The 21,055-nt window shown below is 51.5% G+C and overlaps 1 protein-coding gene across 1 annotated transcript; it reads left to right on the top strand.

Annotated features, from left to right (window-relative positions):
• Positions 1–5,805: 5,805 nt before the first annotated feature.
• On the top strand, positions 5,806–20,094 carry TAGLN3 (transgelin 3). Its single transcript, XM_041724068.1, has 4 exons — positions 5,806–6,150; positions 7,248–7,422; positions 17,787–17,889; positions 19,621–20,094. The coding sequence occupies exons 1-4, from the start codon at positions 5,971–5,973 to the stop codon at positions 19,760–19,762; spliced, it is 600 nt and encodes a 199-aa protein (XP_041580002.1). The 5' UTR covers positions 5,806–5,970; the 3' UTR covers positions 19,763–20,094.
• Positions 20,095–21,055: the final 961 nt, after the last annotated feature.

Genomic DNA, 21,055 nt, shown 5'->3' with positions numbered 1-21,055 from the left:
ATTCGAAAGATGAAGAGAAAACAGCCCTGCCCATGAGATTTTCCTAGGGTTAAGCATCTCAAAAAATGTAATAAGCGTGATTGGAGATTCCCAGCATACCTGTAGAGGCATTACGCATAGTGGTTAGGGATGGGCTATGCAGGTGGGCTTAAAATCCCAGCTCACCATTTACAAACCCTGTAACTGAGCAATTTACTTAACCTCCCCGAAGTTTCCTCAGCTGTCAGATGACATAAAGCTAGATAATAAAGCATAAGGGTTAAAAAGGTGCAGTACATTGGGAACAGTGACCAACATGGGAGTCCCTACCTTTTCACTTTTATGATGCACTGAGCACAGTTTGGTGAGAAACTGGTGGACATAATTCGTGGGGGTTAGGAAGGAAAAGAGGCAAGGAAGCAGGCAGGGCTTATAAAGCACCTGCCTCTCCTGAAGATGCCAAATTAGAAGGTTAGTTGTGTGGTATCCTTTTAAACGTTCAAAGGTTACAATAGACGCCTGGGTGGCTTAGCGCTTGAGCATCACGGCTCAGGGTGTGATCCGGGGGTTCTGGAATCAAGTCCCGTATCGGGCTCCCTGCATGGAGCCTTCTTCTCCCTCTGCCTGTGTCTCTGCCTCTCTGTGTGTCTCTCATGAATGGATAAAATCTTAAAAAAAAAAAAAAAGGAAGGAGGAGGAACCTTCCCTACCTGACTATAGGAAAAACTGTTTAAAATTTTCATCTAGTTTTACAAAGATAACACGAATTCCATATGATTTTTGTATCATGAGATCATGTGGTCTAGTGCGTTGTTAGTTACTTTAGTGGGTTTTCCCCCCCTAAAACTCCATGCTATGTATCCAGTGACACAGAAAATGCTTGAACAACCAGCAGCCCCCGAGTGCTTTATCCTCTGGAACTCCTGCATCATTCTAAATGCACGACCCTTCTAAATCTCAGCATGTACAATGGAAAGACCATTTCCTTTGCATCATTCTAAATGCACGACCCTTCTAAATCTCAGCATGTACAATGGAAAGAGCTAAGGCAAACGCCAATGGTAAGGAAAGCTGAGCGAGACCAGAATAAATTTGCTTTTGCTGCATCTGTTGAGCTTAGAGGCATCTCCAGACACAAATCCAAACGGTATGCTGTTCTCTGAGCAGCCAATAGAAAGTTCTGTGTGGAGGAGAGGAGGGAAAGAGCCTTGGGCAAGGCTGAGCTTTGTAAAGCATGGAGACAGCAAGGGGAACAGGACTCGCCACACAACCATTCAGGGCCCAAAGGGAATGTGCCAAATGTTCATTAAATTTGAAACTGTTAAAAAAACAAAACCCAAACAACTCTTATTTTCTGAAGGAAAGAAGATGGTGGAATGTAAATACAGCTTTTAAAGATTCCCTCTAAGAGTACATCTAAAGTCATTTTTTAAAAAGTATTTAAAAATTTAAAAAAATAAAGTCATTTATAATTTAGAAACGTAATCACATGATATGCATAGTCAGTTTGATATTTTAAAACGTGGTGCTTTTATGCATTTAGAGAATATACCTAGGAAAAGGCAAGCAATTTTTCTTTTTTAACCAAATGTGTCTTTTGAAGAAATTATCCTTCCACACATTGGGTTTTCAGAGTCTTGCTGACAGAAAAACTTTCTTCTACTAAAAAAATAAATAAATAAAAAATAAATTAAAAAAAATAAGCTCAAATGTCAGTTTCCCAGGGAAAGCCTTTCCCAACTCCTTTCCACCTCTCTTTTCTAATAAGTTTGTCCCTGGTCCACTGTGCTTTCTCAAGAACAGCATTCTGTTCTCCCCCTTTCGGTAGAATTTAAGTGCTTTGAGATTCTCTGGTATATTCCAACCTCCCTCTCTCAAAGGACCACTGAGGTCAGGAGCTTTGTTTTGACATGGCTTATCCCCAGGCACCTCAGACTGTGAGGTGACTCTGATCTCACAACCCTGAGATCATGACCTGAGCCGACATCAAGAGTCAAGGACGGACACCCTACCTCTCTCCTAGCTTTAACGCATGCAGATGATTCAAGTCCATTCCTCCATTCCAGATCTTTGTCTTGAGGTCCAGATCCACAGAACCACGTATCTAACCCACTGGGATGGATCGTGGGCCCCCAGACTTAGGAAGTACAAACCTTGTTACGTTTCACGTACATGTGCCTCCCCGAATACAAGTCCCCTTACAATAAATGGCACCACCTTAACCTATTTTACAGGTCAAATTTGTGAGTCATTCTAATCATCCCCTTTTCCTTCGCCCAAATCAGTTGTATGATTCTCTTTTCCTGCGATAAAACTAAAAACCTCTTGTGTAAGTCCTGTGGTAAACAAAGCCAATAAATACTTACAACTAACCAGCTTTACAGAAAAACAAAACAAAACAAAAACACCCTGATTTATAAATTTGCCAACATCCATGGCATTAATACACCTGTTAATGACTGGTTTGAAGCTACCTCTATGCTGTCACTGAATACAACAAAGCTGGGAAGAAATGGCCAGTAGCACACCATTACATAGTGTATACACCAGAGAGAGACAGTAAACATAATAATATCCCCCAAAGCACAGGTAATAGTAAAACGTAGCAAAATAAATTAGGAAGTGATCCATTTTGAGTATTTAACATTTGTAATTTATTTAATTGTAAGTTTACATAATTTAGTTGCTTATGATGGTTAAGTGACAACTGGCTCTCAAAATCCTGAAAATTTGACCATGGGCACTTGCAAACAGACTACTTTATGGTCTAGAGCCTGTCTGACAGCCAAGCCTTATTTTTCTTCCTATAGGTCTCTTGCCTTTAATCCTATGCTTTGTTGTTACTAGAACATTTTCACTGCCTAAATAAGCTGCCTTTGCCAAGCCCGTTCTTGAATTCCCAATCTCTCCTGCTTCACCCCATCCACTGGCAAACGCCCACTCATCTTTTGAGGCTTAAAGTCATCTCATTTGTAAACCTTTTCACCAATCCCTACCTCCTTCTTCTAGGTATCATCGTGCCTGAGTACCTTGTGCATACTTTTAGCATGATAACTGGCTGGGACTTCTTGTTTACAAGCTTAACCTTGCTTCTAGACCACATTGCCATGTCTCATGCATTTTTGTACTCATATACATAGGCCCTTTATTTTTTTTCAAAGATTTTCTTCTTTTTATTCATGAAAGATCCAGAGAGTGCATACATACACAGGCCCTTTAAAAAAGTTGTTGAGGGACACCTGGGTGGCTCAATGGTTGAGCGTCTGCCTTTGGCTCAAGGCGTAATCCCGGGGTCCTGGGAAAGAGTCCCCCATCAGGCTCCCAACAGAGGCCTGCTTCTCCCACCACCTGTGTCTCTCATGAGTAAATACAATCTTAAAAAAAAAAAAAAAAAGTTTTTGAGAAACTGAACAGTAGAAGCACTCAGGAAATGAACGGTTGAGCCCATTTCTCCGAGGGATCAAACATTTTTTTCTCTGTAGATTGCTGGACACTGCTAACCTATTGCTTGCTGCGGCCCCCACTCTTTGCCACTGTATCTTCTCTTTGAGAAGAGAGCTCAATCACACACTTAAAGCACCCCAGCTGTTTTGTCACAAAAGAAGGAAATTTTTGGATATAAATGATCTGCAAAGTACAGTCAGAGAGAAAGAAAGGAAGGAAGGAAGATAAATGCACAGTACATCTTATAGACTTGTTTCTAGCTTTATATAACCAACCAACCTCTTCCTTAGGGCAATTCCAGCCACAGAGAAAGTAACGTGCCTTCTGTTCGGGCCTCTGTTTCCTTAGTCAAGAGTTGGAATAGACCTTACTACTGTCACCCAAATGCAACTTAGTGACTTCCAAAATTCTGCTGACAATTTCCCTGCTCCAAACTCTGTCCCTAAGCCCCAAATCTCCAGAGACAGTTCTGTTGTCTTTAGAGCTTCTTCAACCGATGATTCCATGCAGCCTCAAGATCTGCATTAGTCAGGCCTTGCTGTGCCTTTTTCTATACCTGCTGCTCTCCTAAAAGTGGATTCTCTTACAGTGCTCTGTGTCTCAGGGTTCTCTCTCAAGCAAAACCTAACTGTAAGTGATTACATTTTCAATAGCCCAGGCCCCAGCTGGCAGGAGATTTCTCTTAATACATGTAATATTGAAGGAGTCATTCCCTGCCTAGCTTCTGACCAATTTTGCCCAGGCACCAGGATTACCTTTACATACACCAGAATTGCTTTATCTAATATGCCTGAGTCAATTGAACAATCCATCCCAGGGGAAAGAATTGTATTTGATTCCTCTGTGGTGCAGTGGTGCAGTACTTGGCACAATTAAGCACTCAAAAAATATTTGCTGAATGAACCAAAAGAATGCATTTTTTTAAAAGATTTTATTTATTTATTCATGAGAGGCCCAGATAGAGGCAGAGACATAGGCAGAGGGAGAAGCTGACTCCTTGCGGGGAGCCGGATGTGGACCTCGATCCAGGACCCCAGGATCATGACCTGCACCAAAGGCAGATGCTCAACTGCTGAGCCACCCAGGCACCCCAAAGAACGCTTTTTTTAGTGTTTTTCTCAGAGAAAAAGTACTCCGAGGCATACACAATGAGACCTTACCAGGTGGCTTACAGTTAGGAAGACAGGTTGCCAAGCCCCTTAGCAGTTACAAAAATTTCAGGCCAATTTAGGTCTAAGTTGATTAGTCCCAGGGTCTTGTTTGATCAAATACTGGTGGCACGTCAGTGGGGCCTGCCAGGTCCTTAACTAAAATAAACAGATGAAATGTTTACACTCTACCCAAACCTTTCACTCTGTGTGCTCTCGTTTAATTGATTTCTCACACTCTCAGTATCTTCTGATTAAAAGTAGCATTAGAAGGGTGCATCCTGGGCAGCCTGGGTGGTTCAGCCCAGGGTCTGATCCTGGAGACCAGGGATCGAGTCTCACGACGGGCTCCCTGCATGGAGCCTGCTTCTCCCCCTCTCTCTCTCAATCAGTCTCTCATTAATAAATACATCTTTTTTTAAAAAAAGGGTGCATCCTTCCGATAAGTCAAACTGAGGCACAACAGTCTCCCCACCAGGGATAAGTCAAACTGAGGCACAACAGTCTCCCCACCAGGATGGAAGTTTCTGGATGGAATCTGGCTGGCAGCTGGCAGCTGAACAAATGAATGCTTGCAGCTCTCAGCCCCTCCCTCCTGTCCAGCCAGACAACTGCTACCTCGGGGCAGAGGGACAGAGGGAAAGTGTTTGGGCAGCGCGGGGGCAGGTGGACTGCGGACAGAACGGACCCTCCCCCCAGGCCCAGGCCGGGCCCCTGCAGCTGTGAGCTGCTCTGCTAGACAATCGGCCCTGCCCCCCATCTCTACCCCCACCCCCACCCCCGTGGGCTGCTCTGCTAGACAATAGGCCTCCCCCCACCTCTAACCCCCCACCCCACCCCAGGAGGGGAAAGAATTGTGCAGCCAGAAAGAAGCTCTCAGCCGGGGCGAGGCGGGCGAGCTTGAGTGACACCGGGGGTGGGGGGTGGGGGGTGGGGGGCTCCTAGCAGCGGCCCCCACTTGCCCCTCGGGTGCGGGGAGACACTCCCAGCGGCTCCGGGGACCGTTCTGCGCGCCGCGCAGCATCCGCAGGGGACCGTCAAGGCGGCACCTCCGCATCCCGGGCGCGCACAGCGCTTCTGCAGCGGGGCGGGGGGGCTCGGCCTGGGTGGTGCGCCCGCGCGCATCGTCTCCCCTCACCGGTCGGTGGGCGGGACCCGGAGGGGCGGTCCCCTCCCCTCCCCTCCCCCCCCCCCCCCCGCAGGGGCTTTATTCTGGAGTCCCCGGCGCGTGGCCGCGCGGTCCCGCGCGCTGGTAGCCGAGGCGCCGGGGGCTCCATTGGCTCCGGGATCTAACCCCGCCCGCCGCCCAGCACGTCCGGGCCGCGCTCGCGGGGCGCGGGGCCGCCGCCGCTATTGTGTGGATGCGGATGCGGCGCGGGGCCTCCGCGCTCCTCCCGAGATGGCGAACCGGGGCCCGAGCTACGGCCTGAGCCGAGAGGTGCAGGAGAAGATCGAGCAGAAGTACGACGCGGACCTGGAGAACAAGCTGGTGGACTGGATCATCCTGCAGTGCGCCGAGGACATCGCGCACCCGCCCCCCGGCAGGGCCCACTTTCAGCAGTGGTTGATGGACGGGACGGTAAGGGCCGAGCGCGGGCCGGGCCCCGGGGCTTCCTCCCGGCGCGGCGGCCGCTGGCTCGGGCACGGCGTGGGCGTGCGGGTGTCCCCGGGCTGCGCGCCCTGCGCCTTCCCCCGCAGCCCGGAGCAGCCCGAGCACTCCCCATCCCCATCCCATCCCCATCCCCATCCCCATCCCCCCGAGGGGCAGCTGCCCCGGGACTTAGTGCCAAAGGGGAAGCCTTTGGCATTGAAGGGAACCCCGGGAAGGACTCCCATCAGGATTTCTCCAGCCTCTTGGTCCATCAGCTCCGGGAGGGGTCGTCCTTCCCCAGGCCCCGGGGTTTGGGTTAGTTGCAAGGTGCAACAAAGGAAGGGATGGAGGACACTAACCACCCCCCCCCCCCCTTCCCTTCCCTTCCCTTCCCGGGCCCTGCTGCCTGGAGGCGCTGAATGTCTGATGAACACATGGGATCTCCAGAAACTGAAGGGGATCCTTGCTGGACCCGATGCTCTTGGGCGCCTGGGGGTTGGGGCCTGCCGAGGGGAACGAGCCCATCCCTTCTGCAGGCTGCCATGCACGGTTACATAACAGCTGTGTGTCGCTTTTGGTTGGGTTGCCCAGGACCCCGGTTCCAGGCATCCGGGAGTCCCCGGTCCAGTCCTGGGATCCGTGGCTGGCACACAGGGGATGAGTTACGGAAGCCTCATTCGGATCTGCCTTTCGATAGAGGACATAGTCTTAGATTCTACTATCTGACTTCTCCTCCCTCCCTTGGAAGTCTGGACCCCAGGCCCCATCACCCATATTGTTCCCTATTTGTAGACCTGCTTTACCTCTGCCAGAGAAAGGCCCGGAGGAGCAGGGCGAGAAGGGGATGCCTGGGCTGCAGCACCCACTGCGGTCAGGAGCAGCCCTGGGATCCAGGCCAGCGGAGGCTTTGGGATGTGCTGTGGGAACCGGGGCACACAGCCCCGAGCCGGGGCCTGCCTGGGGTGCCAAAGACTTGCTGCTGCCCAAACCTGTGAGGCGTTCCCTGTGGGGCCTGGGATTCCTCTGCCTCAGCCACCGGTTCGTACAAAGGGAAACACTGATACTGGCTCCCCTTCCCCCTTCAGGTCCTGTGCAAGCTGATAAACAGTTTATACCCACCCGGACAGGAGCCTATCCCCAAGATCTCAGAGTCGAAGATGGCTTTTAAGCAGATGGAGCAAATCTCCCAGTTCCTAAAAGCAGCAGAGATCTACGGGGTCAGGACCACTGACATTTTTCAGACGGTGGATCTGTGGGAAGGTAAACAGCCCCGGGGCCTTGTGCCCGTCCCCCTCCACGTCCCCCCCCCCTCTGTGAAACCTGCTCCCACTGTTCTTGCCTGCATCTGCCTGTGTGTGTGTGTGTGCACGTGTGTGTGTGTGTGTGTGTGTGTGTGTGCGCGCTCCTGGTGGGGGGTTATCCACTGTGACCCCACCCCTTCGGGACATTCTATTGAAAGGGTCCCCTCCTCTGAGGGAACACACACCCCGAGGCCATGGCAGGGTCGGGCAACTAGCAGACACGGAAGCCTCTGAGGACAGGAAGCCAATAATGGTTGCAGGGATGGCTTTTATTGCTCTTACCCCTCCCACAAGGTACTCTTGCACAAATGGTAGCTACTGGAAGAGAAGGGAGGTGCTGAGCACGCTTCTGACTCACCAGCGGCAGGGCTTCCAGACAAAGCCGCCTGGCGCAGCTCTGTCTTCCAAGCCCAGAAATCCAGAGCACCCCAACCTCTTACCGGGCTCAGTGACTCTACTTCCCAGATATGTATTCTGCTTAGAGAGTGTGACATGATTTTTTTTCTTTCACATTGGTGACTTAAGAAGTCTTATGAGGCATAAAAATCAAATCACATTTCCGGGCATATTTAATAATCCACCGTTGTCGGGGGACATGATGTGACTGGGAGACAGTGCCCGAGAACTTGGGACCCACGGTCACAGCGCCTAGAGGCGCCCTTGGGCCCAAATGCTTGTCGCCTACGTGCAACCATGTAGGCCCTGGGGACAGACCAGGTGAAGGCGGGCTGCCAGGCAGGCCCCTCTCGGTGCCCGCTGCCACTGGGTGTTGTCAGTGCCTACTGGTCCAACCAGTAGGATGCCCGGGCCGGTGGTATTTCCTGTCTCCTTCACTGGTGAGTTGTTAAAATCCTAAGACACCAACCAGTGTACCGCGCTCTGCCTCTGCCTAGCAGCGCAGATCTCCAGACCTGCGGGTCAGGCCCTGGGGCCTGGTGGGCGCTCGCCTCCAAGTCCTCCTGGACGTCACACTCCAGGCTTGTGGGGTCTGCTCTTTAGATCAGAGCTATGATGTTTCCCCCAGCTGATAACGAGAGCCACTGCTTGTGGCCATTTTCCCATGCAGTGGGCCTAGTGTGAGGGCCAACCCGCTCTCCTAGGACCGGTGACGTGGCGTTTTCCGGTTTCCTGGAGGATGGAGCGGAGGCTTGTCCATGGTTACCACGTCCGATGGCCGGCAATTAGCAGCCAAGGCTCATGCCCCAACTCTGATGCCGGAGGATGGGCCTCAACCAGTGCACCCCACTTCGGGCAGGAGGCTCCCTCCTTCACCTGCGCGGGTTGTTGGGCCCTAGCAGTGACTGAGGGGAGGAGGAGGGGGAGTTGGGGCTGTGTGGGACAAAGGATGGAGCCCCTGCATGATGGGCTTCATGTGACTAGAAGGGTGAGCCCCCCCCCCCCCCGGTATAGGAAGCGTGTAGGAAGAGGAAGAAAGCAGAAGGTCTGTGGGACACAGGGACCCTGAGTGTGCTCTCCTGTCTTTATGGGGCTGACCATGTTTTTACCTGCTGAGGACCAGGCAGGTAAACTCCATACCCGGGAAGGCGCTGGCAGTGAAGGGGAGGGGAGGGGCAGGCGATGGCCTCTGATGAACAGAGCAGGGGAGGTCTACACCACCTGCCCCAGCCCTTTAGGTTAATGCTTCTTAAGGGAAGGGAGGGGCAAGGGGGGGTCAAGAAGCGCAAGAGAGAGAGTATGGTAGCCTGAGGTAGGGTAGTGGCCAGGTGGGCTCCAGGCCAGGTTAAGGCTTCTAGAAAAGAGGAAACGAGGCTGACGCTGAGGAGTCTCATCCCTGGGGCGCAAAGTATGAAGCTTAAAAGGAAGAGAAGGAGACTGGTTCCAAGGGCAATGTGGCTAATGTGGTAGAGGGCGCTGTGGCCTGCAGCGGCAAAGCAGGTGCTCAGGAGTGTCCAGGTGGCCTGCAGGGGCCCCAGGGCCCCCCATGGGACAGTGAGGACGGAGGATCAGGCCTGGTCATCCCGAGCATTAGTGGCAATTGGTGCTCAGGGTGCTCAGCGCACTCAGGGCGCTCAGGGCACTCGGGGTGCTCAGGGTTCTCAGGATGCTCAGGGCGCTCAGGGTGCTCAGGATGCTCAAAGTCCTCAGGGCGCTCAGGATGCTCAAAGTGCTCAGGGCGCTCAGGATGCTCAGGGCACTCAGAGCGCTCAGGGTGCTCAGGGCACTCGGGGTGCTCAGGGTTCTCAGGATGCTCAGGGCGCTCAGGGTGCTCAGGATGCTCAAAGTCCTCAGGGCGCTCAGGATGCTCAAAGCGCTCAGGGCGCTCAGGATGCTCAAGGCACTCAGGGCGCTCAGGGCACTCAGGGTGCTCAGGGCACTCAGGATGCTCAGGGTGCTCAGGATGCACAGGGCACTCAGGGTGCTCAGAGCGCTCAGGGTACTCAGGGTTCTCAGGGTTCTCAGGATGCTCAAAGCGCTAAGGGTGCTCAGGGCGCTCAGGGCGCTCAGGATGCTCAGGGGCTCAGGGTGCTCAGGGTGCTCAGGGACTCAGGGTCGGGGACGGGGCCTCAGGCGGTGCAGGTACCACGCAGTGCGGCAGGAGGTGGCGCGGTGGGAGCCTTGGGCGGAGGAGGGAGGGCCGGGCTGGGCCTGAGCGAGGCCCTCGGGACGCAGGGAGCCGGGTTGGGCCCTCCAGGCTGTGCTCGCCCCCGCGTGGCGCTGAGCAGGCGGGAATCAAAGGGACGCCACGAGGCAGGCGTGCGCGGCTACAAGGAGCTGGGCCATCTCCCCGCATTCTGCCCGCGGCCCCCACGCTGCAGGCCTCCGTGCCCCCTGCCCGCCTCCCTGCTGGCATCTGCCCAGGAGCCTGCGCGCCCCCCTCCGCCCCGCCCCGTGGCCCATGTTGCTCTGAAGCTGTGGGTGGATAAAGCTGCAGGAGGCCTTCTCATGTAGGGCTTGGGGTTTTTTTTAGAGACGCAGAGGCCCCCGGATGGATGGACCCATTGTCCTGGAACCCCTTTTCCAGGCACAGTGAAATGTGTGAAATGGACTTGGGAGATACCAGAATAAAGGGACTTTGAAAAGGAACCCAGGGCAGAATGGCCCAGAAAACAACCCAATCCCAGGGATATGAGAGACAAAGCTCCTGAAGTTCCCCTGGGAGGGCGGGCCATCTCTGCCAGGGCTGGGGAAGAAGTGAGGGCCGCTTGGAGCCTGGTGCAGTCTTCCTCTTGGATGAGGGAAGGCCACTGCCTGGCACTTTCTGGATTTGCTGTGGGCACGGGAAGGGGCAGCAGTGGGGCCGTCTCAGCTGTCCATGACTCAGGACAGCGTTCTGGAGGTTTGACGTCAGTGTCTTTCCTGTGCAAGGAAAGTGGGAAGGGGAGAGAGGGGAGCAGGAAAAGGAGGTGTGTGTGTTCGTGTGAGAGAGAGAAACAGAGACAGAGAGAATGAGCGAGAACACGTGGGAGCTGGGGAATGCGCTGGTCCAAAAGACTCAAAGAAAACTTACCCTGGAAGCTCGTAGAAGGCAGGTTTCTGAGTCAGAAGGGAGATGGCCTACTTCACACCTCTCCTCCACCCCTCATCAGTTAACTTTTTGGAACTTCGATTTTTCTCATATAAAATGGGGGTATTTTTTCTCTGTAAAATGGGGGAATAGTATCTATCTCACAGGGTTGACATGCGGATGGAATTGGATGATGCGTTAGAAGTGCGTAGCGTAGTGTCTGGCAATATAGAGCATAATACACGGTGGCAGTGTAAAAGTTACTGTTGTCATTGGCCTGTCCTTTTTAGGACAAATGGGAAATGAGGGCAGCAGGAGCAAGGCTGGGAAGGCACAGATTCTGTCTTGGGACAGATGGACTCCGTTAATGGTTTCACGCAGAAGCCGGTAAGGTCGCCTAGATGACATCTGCCCTCTATCATCTGGGGTGTCTTTGGTGCATCGGCCATTCTCTAACACAGAGGGACTGGCTTTGCCTTTTTTGACATTTTTCTATCTTGTAGTCATTACCCTCTTGACGTCTTTCCCCATAATATGTCGCTTTGCCAATTCCAGACCCAGAAGATCTCAGTGCAGTGAAAAGAGCATGAGTTTGGAGTCAGGGAGATGGGTCCAAACTCTTTAGCTACATCCCAGCATTGTGAGCTCTTAGCTTCCAAGAGCCTCAGTTTCCTTCTCTGTAAATAGGTCTAGTACCTTCCTCAGAGGGTTCTTATAAGGATTAAACGTGTACAATGCCTGGCTAATGGACACCTAATAAATGTTGGCTTTTTCTCCAGCTTCAAGACCATCAGCAACTAACCTTTGGGTTTCTTTGCCTCACCACATGCTGAGCAAGCATTAGACATGTAGAATTCTAGAATATCAGAGCAGACAAGACTCTGATAAGGCCATTGTCTGATTACTTTTCTCAGTAGTCCTACTGATGGGGATCCTGGACCCATGGTTTTGCCCTCTCCCAGTTCCCCTTGCGTGATGACCAGGATTTGGGGGTTTACATCGGGGAGTGGAGTACCTGTAAGGTCCAAGTATATTCTCTGGGGAGGTGACGCTGTGTGTGTCATTCCTTAACAGCAAAAGCAAAGAAACATTTCACCCAGCCTGAGAGACATTTTGGGATCTTGTGAGGTACTTGTAGTGACTTGAGTCATCACACATGCCTGTTGCTGGCAGCCTCCTCTTTTGTCAGCTCAGTTACCCCAAGGTCTGCTCGTGATCATGTTTGGCAGGTTTCCCCTTCAGCGGTGATTCTCAACCTCCAGTCCACATCAGAATCACTCGGCGGGCTTAGGAAAACACAGCCCCAGGATTTCTGAGATATTAAATCTGGGGTAGGACCCAGGAATTTGCACTGCTTACTAATTTATAGGTGACTCTGCTTCTGCTGGCCTGGGAACCCCGCTTTGAGAACCACTGCCCTGCAGAGCGTCTCCAGGAAGGCAAGCAACAAAAATCCATACAACTCACAGAGCAGGCCCAACCTACTCTTGGACATTTCTCATTTGACTGTAGCAACAGTTTCTCTACCTTAAATAGAGAATTGGGGCCATGCCTAAGTTATCACTCGGGGAAATCAGAAATGATCCCAGAAAAGATGAAAAAAAAAAAAAAGCCAGTATTCCAAAAGTAATAAAGACTAGTCAAGACTGATAAAAATATGGAAGTAGGTCTGAAGCAAAGAGTTTTGCCTGAAAACAGTAAAAAAACGTTTAGTATTGAAAGTAGAGTGTCCAATCTGACTTACCTGACCCAATGACCTCTCTGTGGTCTTCTTTCTCTTCTACCCTTTCGATTATTTTTTCTTTCCAAAGACATGCATAAAATATCACAAAAGTGATAAAAAAAAATTCAAGAGAACAAACTCCTTGTTTAAGTGTCCTTATGGTAATTGCACTCAAACTTTATGAGTAGTAAGGATGCCTGGCAGCTCAATTAAGCATCACTCTTGATCTCAGCTCAGGTCTTGATCTCAGGGTCGTGAGATCAAGCCCTGCATTGGGCTCCATGCTGTCATGGAGCCTCTTACTTAAAAAAAAAAAAAAAAAAAAAAAGCATCCTGGGTTGGGGAAGCAGGGAACCTAATGATACCCTTGCCCCCCGCCCCCGGAGGTTATCATTTTGTAGTTTGAAGTGCAAGACCATACTGGGGGAAACACTGCTCTGTGATAATGCAGGAGGGAGGGCACACTCAGGTGTCAAGACCCCCGAGAAGAGGTCTGCCAGGGTAGACAAGGGAGGCTACTGTACTATACGACTGTCGCATTTTCTAGAATTGTAAGTATAATATTAGCCCTTCCCATAAGCGGAGACGAGGAGAGGCCGGGTTGCAGGATCCAAATGCTGAGCTGTTAATGTTACATTTGGTACCTCCTAGTCCATATGTCACTTTTCTTTTTAAGAGCAGTGATCTCCATTGTAAGGTCAGTATCAAGGACTCAGCATCTAGAAAATTCCCAGCACTTCCCAACAAGTTGGTACTTCTTTTAGAACCGTTCTTTTTGTTTTTTGTTTTTGTTTTTTTTTCTTGGAAGAATAGTCCTGAGCAGTGGTTTTCGAGCTGTCTTGCCAAAATATCTAGGGGTAGCTTTCAGGGAGCAGAGACTCCATGCTGCCAGACTCTGAGCTGGCTCCCAACTTGGATCAGATCCTTCCAATTATTGACTTTACCATTTGATTCCGTGGAGGATCTCTCTGAAGGGAGGCGTTATTGCTTAAGGAATGTCATGTAATACTCGCCATGTGCCAGACGTTGCGATGTTTTTAAAAAGTGGAAAAAAAAAAAAAGTGCTGGAGCAGTGCTTGCCTATCCATCTGGCTGTTTCAGAATCATCCCCAGAGATTGTTCCAGAATCTGGATTTTTAACATGCTCAGGTGTTTCAGATGATCAGTCTGGTTTGACAGTCATCATGTTTCTGAAACTTGCCTGATGGTGTAAATCACCCGAGGAGCTTATTAAAAATATAAACTTCCAGGCTTCCCTCCAGGCCTGCTGAATCAGTCTTTCAGGGGAATGATGTCAAAATTCATATTTTTAAAGCGATTTCCCCTGCAGCATCCTGTAAATAGCCCAAGAGGCTTGGGAAACCTCCTTCTGAAATGCCGTGTTCTAGGCAGATGGTGACAAGATTCACAGAACTTCCTTGACCTCATTACTCCTTTAGTCATTGAATATGTGACTCCTGGTTGCAGAAGTCAGCTCCCACAAACGGCCCCCTCCCTGCAACAGCATGTGATCTGGAATTCTGAACTGGGAAGAGACAGGAAGCTAGGAAAAGGCCCTCGTCCTTTCCATCAATCCCCGAGCACTGGGGCTCCGCATAAGGGACGTCTGTGAGAAAGCTCACCAGACGTGGGCGGAAAGCAAGCTGGGCAGAGTTAGAGAGGCAGATTTCTGCTCAGTGTTTCCTAGAATCTTGGCAGTGATTAATTTGATTGGCACATATGTTGGCAAATTGAACTCCAATAAGAAAAAATTTTAAAAAATTTGATTGGCACATGGTTGGGGGACTCTAGGCCCCAACTCTTCCTCTTGTTTTAACCTTATTTGGGTTAAGACCTGGAGAAATGATTCCAGACAACAACACTCAGACTTTATGGCCCTTGGGGTTAGTACCCTTGAACTAATGGGGACCAAGAACCGTGACTGGGTCTTGTCCCCCCAGTGCCTACCCTCTAGCCTGGCACTGAAGCAACCCCTGCCACCCCTTCATATCATCTCGGATCATCAAGAAACATGCCATCCCAACCAGCCTGCGATGGGGGACCATTGGGAGATGGTGGCCTAGTGGACTGTTGGTGGACTTTGCATTCCGACACCTGAGCTAGAGCCAGGCTCTGGTTTCCTTGCTGAGTGACTCTGGGCTGGTTAGTTAACCTCTTGGATTAATTTTCCCATCTGTACACTGGAGGGAATAATATCAACACCACTGGGTTGAGGTCATGTATAATGAAGTGTCTAGCCTAGAATTTATTTCAAATCTCTTGCCTCGGGACTTTTCTTTTCTTTTCTTTTCTTTTCTTTTCTTTTCTTTTCTTTTCTTTTCTTTTCTTTTCTTTTCTTTCTTTTCTTTTTTTTCTTTTTTTTCTAAAGATTTTTTTTATTTGTTCATGAGAGACACATACAGAGAGAGAGAGAGAGAGGCAGAGACACAGGCAGAGGGAGAAGCAGGCTCCATGCAGGGAGCCCGACGTGGGACTCGATCCCAGGTCTCCAGGATCAGGCCCTGGGCCGAAGGCAGGCGCTAAACCGCTGGGCCACCCAGGGATCCCCCCTTGGGACCTTTCTTAAGAAAAGCTCCTCCGGGGCACCTGGGTGGCTCAGTTGGTCAAGCACCTGCCTTCGGCTCGGGTCATGTCCATCCAGGTCCTGGGATCGAGTTCCAAGTCCAGTCGGGCTCCCTGCTCAGTGAGGTGGTTGGCTTCTCCCTCTCCCTCTGCCCCTCCCCCCTGCTCGTGTTCTCTCACTCTCGAAAAAATAACTAAAAACTTAAAAAAAGAAAAAGAAAAGCTTCCCCCATGTGGTCCTGTCGGATACAGCCCCCTTCCCTAGCTTCTCCTGCTCCCAATCACGGAGTTGCTCCCTTTTCCGCTCTCCAGGATGGGGATGGGGGGTGTAAAGAGCTCTGGGTTGCCGGGTGTCTGACCCTTGCCCCCAGCTCTTTCCCCTCCTCCCTGCTGGCCTCCTGTGGTGTGTACTCCAGCTAGGGGCTGGAGGAGGAGGCTGGGGAGGTCGGGTCGGTGCTCCTGCACAGCTTGCCGCTGCACCCCGGGGGGCTCTGGGGTACTGTCCGTGGCTGGATTGCTGGGTGTCCGGCTGCACATTCCCCCAGCTCCTGGGCCCACCGGCCTGGCTCTTTCCAACCACCAGAAACAGATGTCCCGTGTGCTTCTTGTACAGAGTCCAGATGCGTGGCCTACCCTACGCTTCCTGTGCTTAGTCATGGTCTAGCGTCTTTCTGAGAGCTCACGATTTAAGAGCAGCCCCTCTGTCTGCCTCTTTCCAGAATGATCCTTCAGAATATCACTGCGGCTCTATTTAAAAAAAAAAAAAAGGTGGGGGGAACCCATTACACAGTGACAATTACAGAAAAGCTCTTATCTATGGAGAGAAGTCATTCTCGGAGCCACCTGCGGGCTGGCTCTCTGGCGTGTGGCCTCCTCCGGCCATCTGCTGCCCAGCACTCTGCTTCCAGCGCCCCAGCTGCTCCCTGCACCCCGGGGGGGGGGGTCTCCTGCGACAGCACAGCCTCCCCTCCCTGCACTGGGCCTCAGGATCCCCGAAATTGCTCTGTGGTTAATGGGGTGGGGGGAGAAAAGGAAGGGAAAGAAGGATGTGCTGTCTCTCTCCCCCTTTTGAGTAGACGCACATCCTGAAGTGGGCTCGTCCGTGGGCCTCAACTGCTTACTCCACCAGAGCCCCACCCCGGACGCCTTTCCATCTGCCTTTCTCCTGTGATTCTGAGGTCCCCGGTGACCCAGCCGGGACAGCCGGCTGCACGGACCACAGATGGTTCCCTCAGTGCAAAGAGGGCCCTCCTTTTCCTTTTTTTTTTTTTTTAAGATGTATTCATTTATTTGAGAGAGAGAGTGTGTGCATGCATGGGCAGAGGGGCAGAGGGAAAGAAAATCTCCAGCAGTCTCCCCGCTGAGCATGGAGGCCCCCCCAAACCCCTGCCAGACCCCCATCCTCCTACCCCCCCCACCCCCCACCCCCGCCCCGTGCAGGGCAGAGCTCCATCCCAGGACCCTGAGATCACCACCTGAGCCGAAATCAAGAGTCCGATGCTTAACCGCCTGGGCCCCCCAGGTGCCCCCAAACAGGGCCTGTCCGTGTTTCACAGGGCCTGCCCTTGACTTTCACAGCTTTGCCCCCCTGCCCCGCTGAACACCCTGGGCCGCTCCAACCCCGTGCCTTAAACTTTGCTCTCCACACTTGTGCCCTGTATGGATCTGGCCCTAAATCAGGGCCAACGACGCAGGAGCGCCTTTCCCAGTCCAGGGCAGTGGTCAGCTGGAAGGGAGGAAAGGAGGTGGGAGGACAGGCTGACCTGGGGGGCCGGTTGCCTTCTCTGTGGGTTCCGCGTCCCTGAGCTCCTCAAGTGACACTGCCCCCGCTCCCACCGTGTGAAGGGCACACCACACCTCTTTCTCTCTCTCTCTCTCTCTCTCTCTCTCTCTCTCTCACACACACACACACACACACACACACACACACACCCAAGCCAGCTCTCTATTATCTCCATTTAGCTCCTTCCAAGCTGCACAACAGAAAGGGCCTATCATCTGTGTCACATCGAGTGCTTTCTGTCATTTGCTTTCCTTCATGTTCTGGCCACCAGCCCAGAGCCAAGTAAGTACTCCGTCGGATGCACAAGGGTGATTTTAGACCCTTTTAACCCAGAAAAAATAAAAAAGAGAGGAGCCAACCTGGGGTTGGGCACAGTTAATCCATCCAAGACAAATCCTCTTCCGCCAACCAGCTCTTGAGCCTATCCCCAGGATTTCCCCTTGCCACAGCCTGTAGAACCCACTGAGGCAGGGGCCTCTGCCCAGGGCGGGGACCTACATATATATCTGAGCACCTAAGAGTTTGGAACGCTTTATTCCTACAGCAGCTATGAAAGGATGAGAAACTGGGCAAGTCCTGTAGAGACGAGGCAGGTGATTTCTGTTCCTTCCTGGGAAGCTGTGCTATGGTTAGCTTCAGGACTTTGAGAACTATTTGCTATCCCTCCCCCTTGGATGGGACCACCTACAGCCTCCTATCAGAACTTCCTTCCCAGATGGCCAGCCCTATCCTAGATTCCTCTGGAAGGCCTGACACCGGGTTGGCTTTAATCTCTTTGTTGACTTGCAGGGAAGGACATGGCAGCTGTGCAGAGGACCCTGATGGCTCTCGGCAGCGTTGCAGTCACCAAGGATGACGGCTGTTACAGGGGAGAGCCCTCCTGGTTTCACAGGTGAACATCCCTTCCTGCCTCCCTGCCCCTACCCCTCTCCCCTGCAGCAGAGGATGATTTTTACAAGCGAGAGCATCTGAAGCCCCAGAGGCTATTGCAACACGAGCCCTCAGGAGCAAGCACTCCTGTCCCACAGCGGATTCCCGAGAGCAAGGACAGGCCCATGCTGCCCTTGAGGCCAGCAGCCCGCCCCAGGCCGACATGGTTGAGTGTTTCCTGCTAGAGACCTGGACGCTTCTCCAGCTCTGGCCATATGCTCTTTCTCCAGAGGCTGAGCAGGACTGACTGGCTATTCTCAGAGGTGGCTTGAGGTCTGAACTTGGTTTTATTTATTTATTTATTTTATTTTTTATTATTTTTTTTGAACTTGGTTTTATTATATTCTAAGAAGCCCCAAGTCAACTTACTTATTCTATTTTTTCCTGGACTCAGTGAAGGGACAATATGCCCTGCTGTCCCAGTGAATTTATTGATAATAGTCACTCTCACTTTCAGAAGTGGCCTGGCCTGGATATTGTATTATGTGGTCACGTCTGTAAAGGATTTATTTTGTTGTTGTTTTCAGGGGTAGGGGAAGCAACGGAGCTTGAACTCAACGCAATAGCTCAGTGGGCAATGAAGACCAAAGAGCACTTTGTAGTAAATAATTGGCCTCACATTTCCCTCACCCCTCTTTCTTCTTCTAGACAGTTATAAAAAGGTACCAGTTTGTGTCATTTTAAATGAACCTGGTTTGAAAACCTCCTAGATACTGGCATGTTGAAACTCTGGATTTAGTCCCAGCTTTGTCAGTGACATACCATGGTTTCTATGACACACAAAACCAAAATTACTATCTGACTCTATTGAAACTTGCTGACCTCTGGTTAAGAATGAGACGTTTTTCCTCCTTGACTCTTAGGTCCTGCAGCTCTAAAATGGGAACATTGATACTTGGCCCTACACAGGGCAAGGCGGAATGGAATTAATGGCATGCTTTGTAAGAAGAGCTGTTTGTAATTTTCACAAGGGCTTGAGGTAACTGTAAGAGAGTGAGGGACAGGAAAAGTTGTCTGAGGGTTAAGTCCTCAGAGAGAAAGCCACCGATTCTTTCCTGGAAATTCTGAAAAATGATCTGGATTCTAAGGAGTAGAGAGCTCATGTATCATGAAAAGCCCACTTGGAATAGGGCTATAGCTCATGATAGGACAAGAGATTGGGGTAGAACCATAGCTCAGGGTAGGAACATAGCCCAGGGTAGGACTATAGATCAGAGTAGGACCATAGTTCAAGGTAGGGCCATAAATCAGGATAAGAGCATAGCTCAGGATAAAACCATTGCTTGGAGTAGGGCCATAGCTTGGAGTAGGACCATAGCTCAGGGCAGGGCCATAGCTTGGGGCAGGACCATAGCTCAGGGTAGGACCATAGCCCAAGATTGGACCATAGCTTGGGGTAGGGCCATAGTTCATGGTAGGACCATAGCCCAGGACTGGATCATAGATTGGGGTAGGGTCATAGTTCAGGGTAGGACCGTAGCTTGGGGTTGGGCCATAGCTCGGGGCAGGGCCACAGCTCGGGGCAGGGCCCTCATTCCTGCCGGTACTGTAGCCCAGTATAGGGCCTCCTGCTCTATTTGGTGGACCTCGTGTCTGTCTGGTGGCCCCCAGGAGAGCCTGTCTAACCACCTGTCTTGCAAAGGGTTTGAAAACTGTCCGCATGACATGATTCCACCCCATTTCCTCTGCCCAGGAAAGCCCAGCAGAATCGGCGAGGATTTTCAGAGGAGCAGCTCCGCCAGGGACAGAACGTCATCGGGCTGCAGATGGGCAGCAACAAGGGGGCCTCCCAGGCAGGCATGACGGGGTACGGGATGCCCAGGCAGATCATGTGAGAGGCCGCCTCCCGCCTCCCCGGAGGGAGCACGAAGGTTCCACACACCGTCTCTGTGATAAAGAAATAGTTAGTCACCTTCCGACCTTCTCTTTCTCCGAGCCTCCCAGTTTCTGGTTTTTGCAAGTGCCGCATTTCCGCTGAGAACCCGCCTTGCCCGCTGCCACCTGTGTCCCCGAGAACTATGCAAAGACTCCGCCTCCTCTCCCCCAGCTCCTTCTTAGCCCGAGCCTCCTCTTGTCCGATTATTTATTTATTTATTTATTGGCCAAAAATCCCCCTCCTCGACTTCTCCGAACACACCTAATAAACAGATTAGTCTTGTGTCTTCAATGTCCGCGTCGTTCTCGGTCACCATCGGGCCTTGGCCGGCAGGGTGGCCTCCACACACTCCAGAGATCGGGGCCATGGGACTAGTGAACAGTCTCTGATTGCAGGTGCAGAGACAGAGGGTAGCTGGGAGGACGCTCTAAGAAGGTTGTGTTGCACGTCTTGGCAGTGGCCGTAGAAGTTCAGGAATGGCTTTGCCCACTTTGGCCGCCGAAAGCCATGGGTTCAAGACCAAGCAAGCTCTTTGATCCCCTTGGTCAAAGTTCTGACCTTGTGCTTATGATGCTAGGCCCTGTGGGGGGCACCAGAATGAGCAAACGGAAACCCCAGTTCTTAAGGGGCTCTCCTATGGATGCCCAGGAAGCGTTCTCTGGGTGGGTGGTTTTATGAAATGGATGGGTGACAGCGGAAGGGAAGTGCAGCTCTCACGTCTGTACCAATAACCTTCCCCCTGCACATCGATACAGTTTCTTCAGAAGCCTGGAGTTAGTTAGGGCACTGCCGATTGCTCCCTTCCACTCAATTATGGGGCCGAGATCCCTGAGACTGTTGGAAATTGCCTGAGACTGAGATCTAGCTGAGATGGGATAGGTTCTAAAGATTCCGTGAGCCACATAAAAATTAAGAAGGCTGATCAACCCGAGGGCCACGACGTAATCTTATTCTTTCCTACCCGTAGAAACGGGGGCGGGGCGGGGGGGAGAAAGTGATGCATTTAATAAGAAAAGAAATAAAGCATTGTTCGTGTTCAATGGATTGCTCGTGAGCAAGAAAAAGTGAAATAAAAATAAATGAAACTATAGATCTTGTCGCCCTCTAAGAGTTTGGGTGGTGCCTTTTCAGATTGTTTTCTGTAGTTCCAAGCTTCCTCGGAGATTTCTATGGGCTCCCCAGGAGGGTGGGCAGCACTGCTTACAGGAGTCAGAATCCCAGGTCCCTATTCCCTCTTTAGTGAAAACACCAC

Source organism: Vulpes lagopus, chromosome 1, assembly GCF_018345385.1.
Source record: "Vulpes lagopus strain Blue_001 chromosome 1, ASM1834538v1, whole genome shotgun sequence".
Taxonomy (NCBI): Eukaryota; Metazoa; Chordata; class Mammalia; order Carnivora; family Canidae; genus Vulpes; species Vulpes lagopus.
The sequence above is the reverse complement of the archived record's forward strand: the minus strand, read 5'-3'. Positions and strand labels throughout refer to the sequence as shown.

What these genes read in the sequence shown, in the direction of transcription:
- TAGLN3 (XM_041724068.1), top strand. Translation starts at nt 5,971, where the DNA reads ATGGCGAACCGGGGCCCGAGCTACGGCCTGAGCCGAGAGGTGCAGGAG. An exon ending in AGTGGTTGATGGACGGGACG is followed by an intron (nt 6,151 to 7,247) that starts GTAAGGGCCGAG and finishes TTCCCCCTTCAG; the next exon opens with GTCCTGTGCAAGCTGATAAA. An exon ending in GACGGTGGATCTGTGGGAAG is followed by an intron (nt 7,423 to 17,786) that starts GTAAACAGCCCC and finishes GTTGACTTGCAG; the next exon opens with GGAAGGACATGGCAGCTGTG.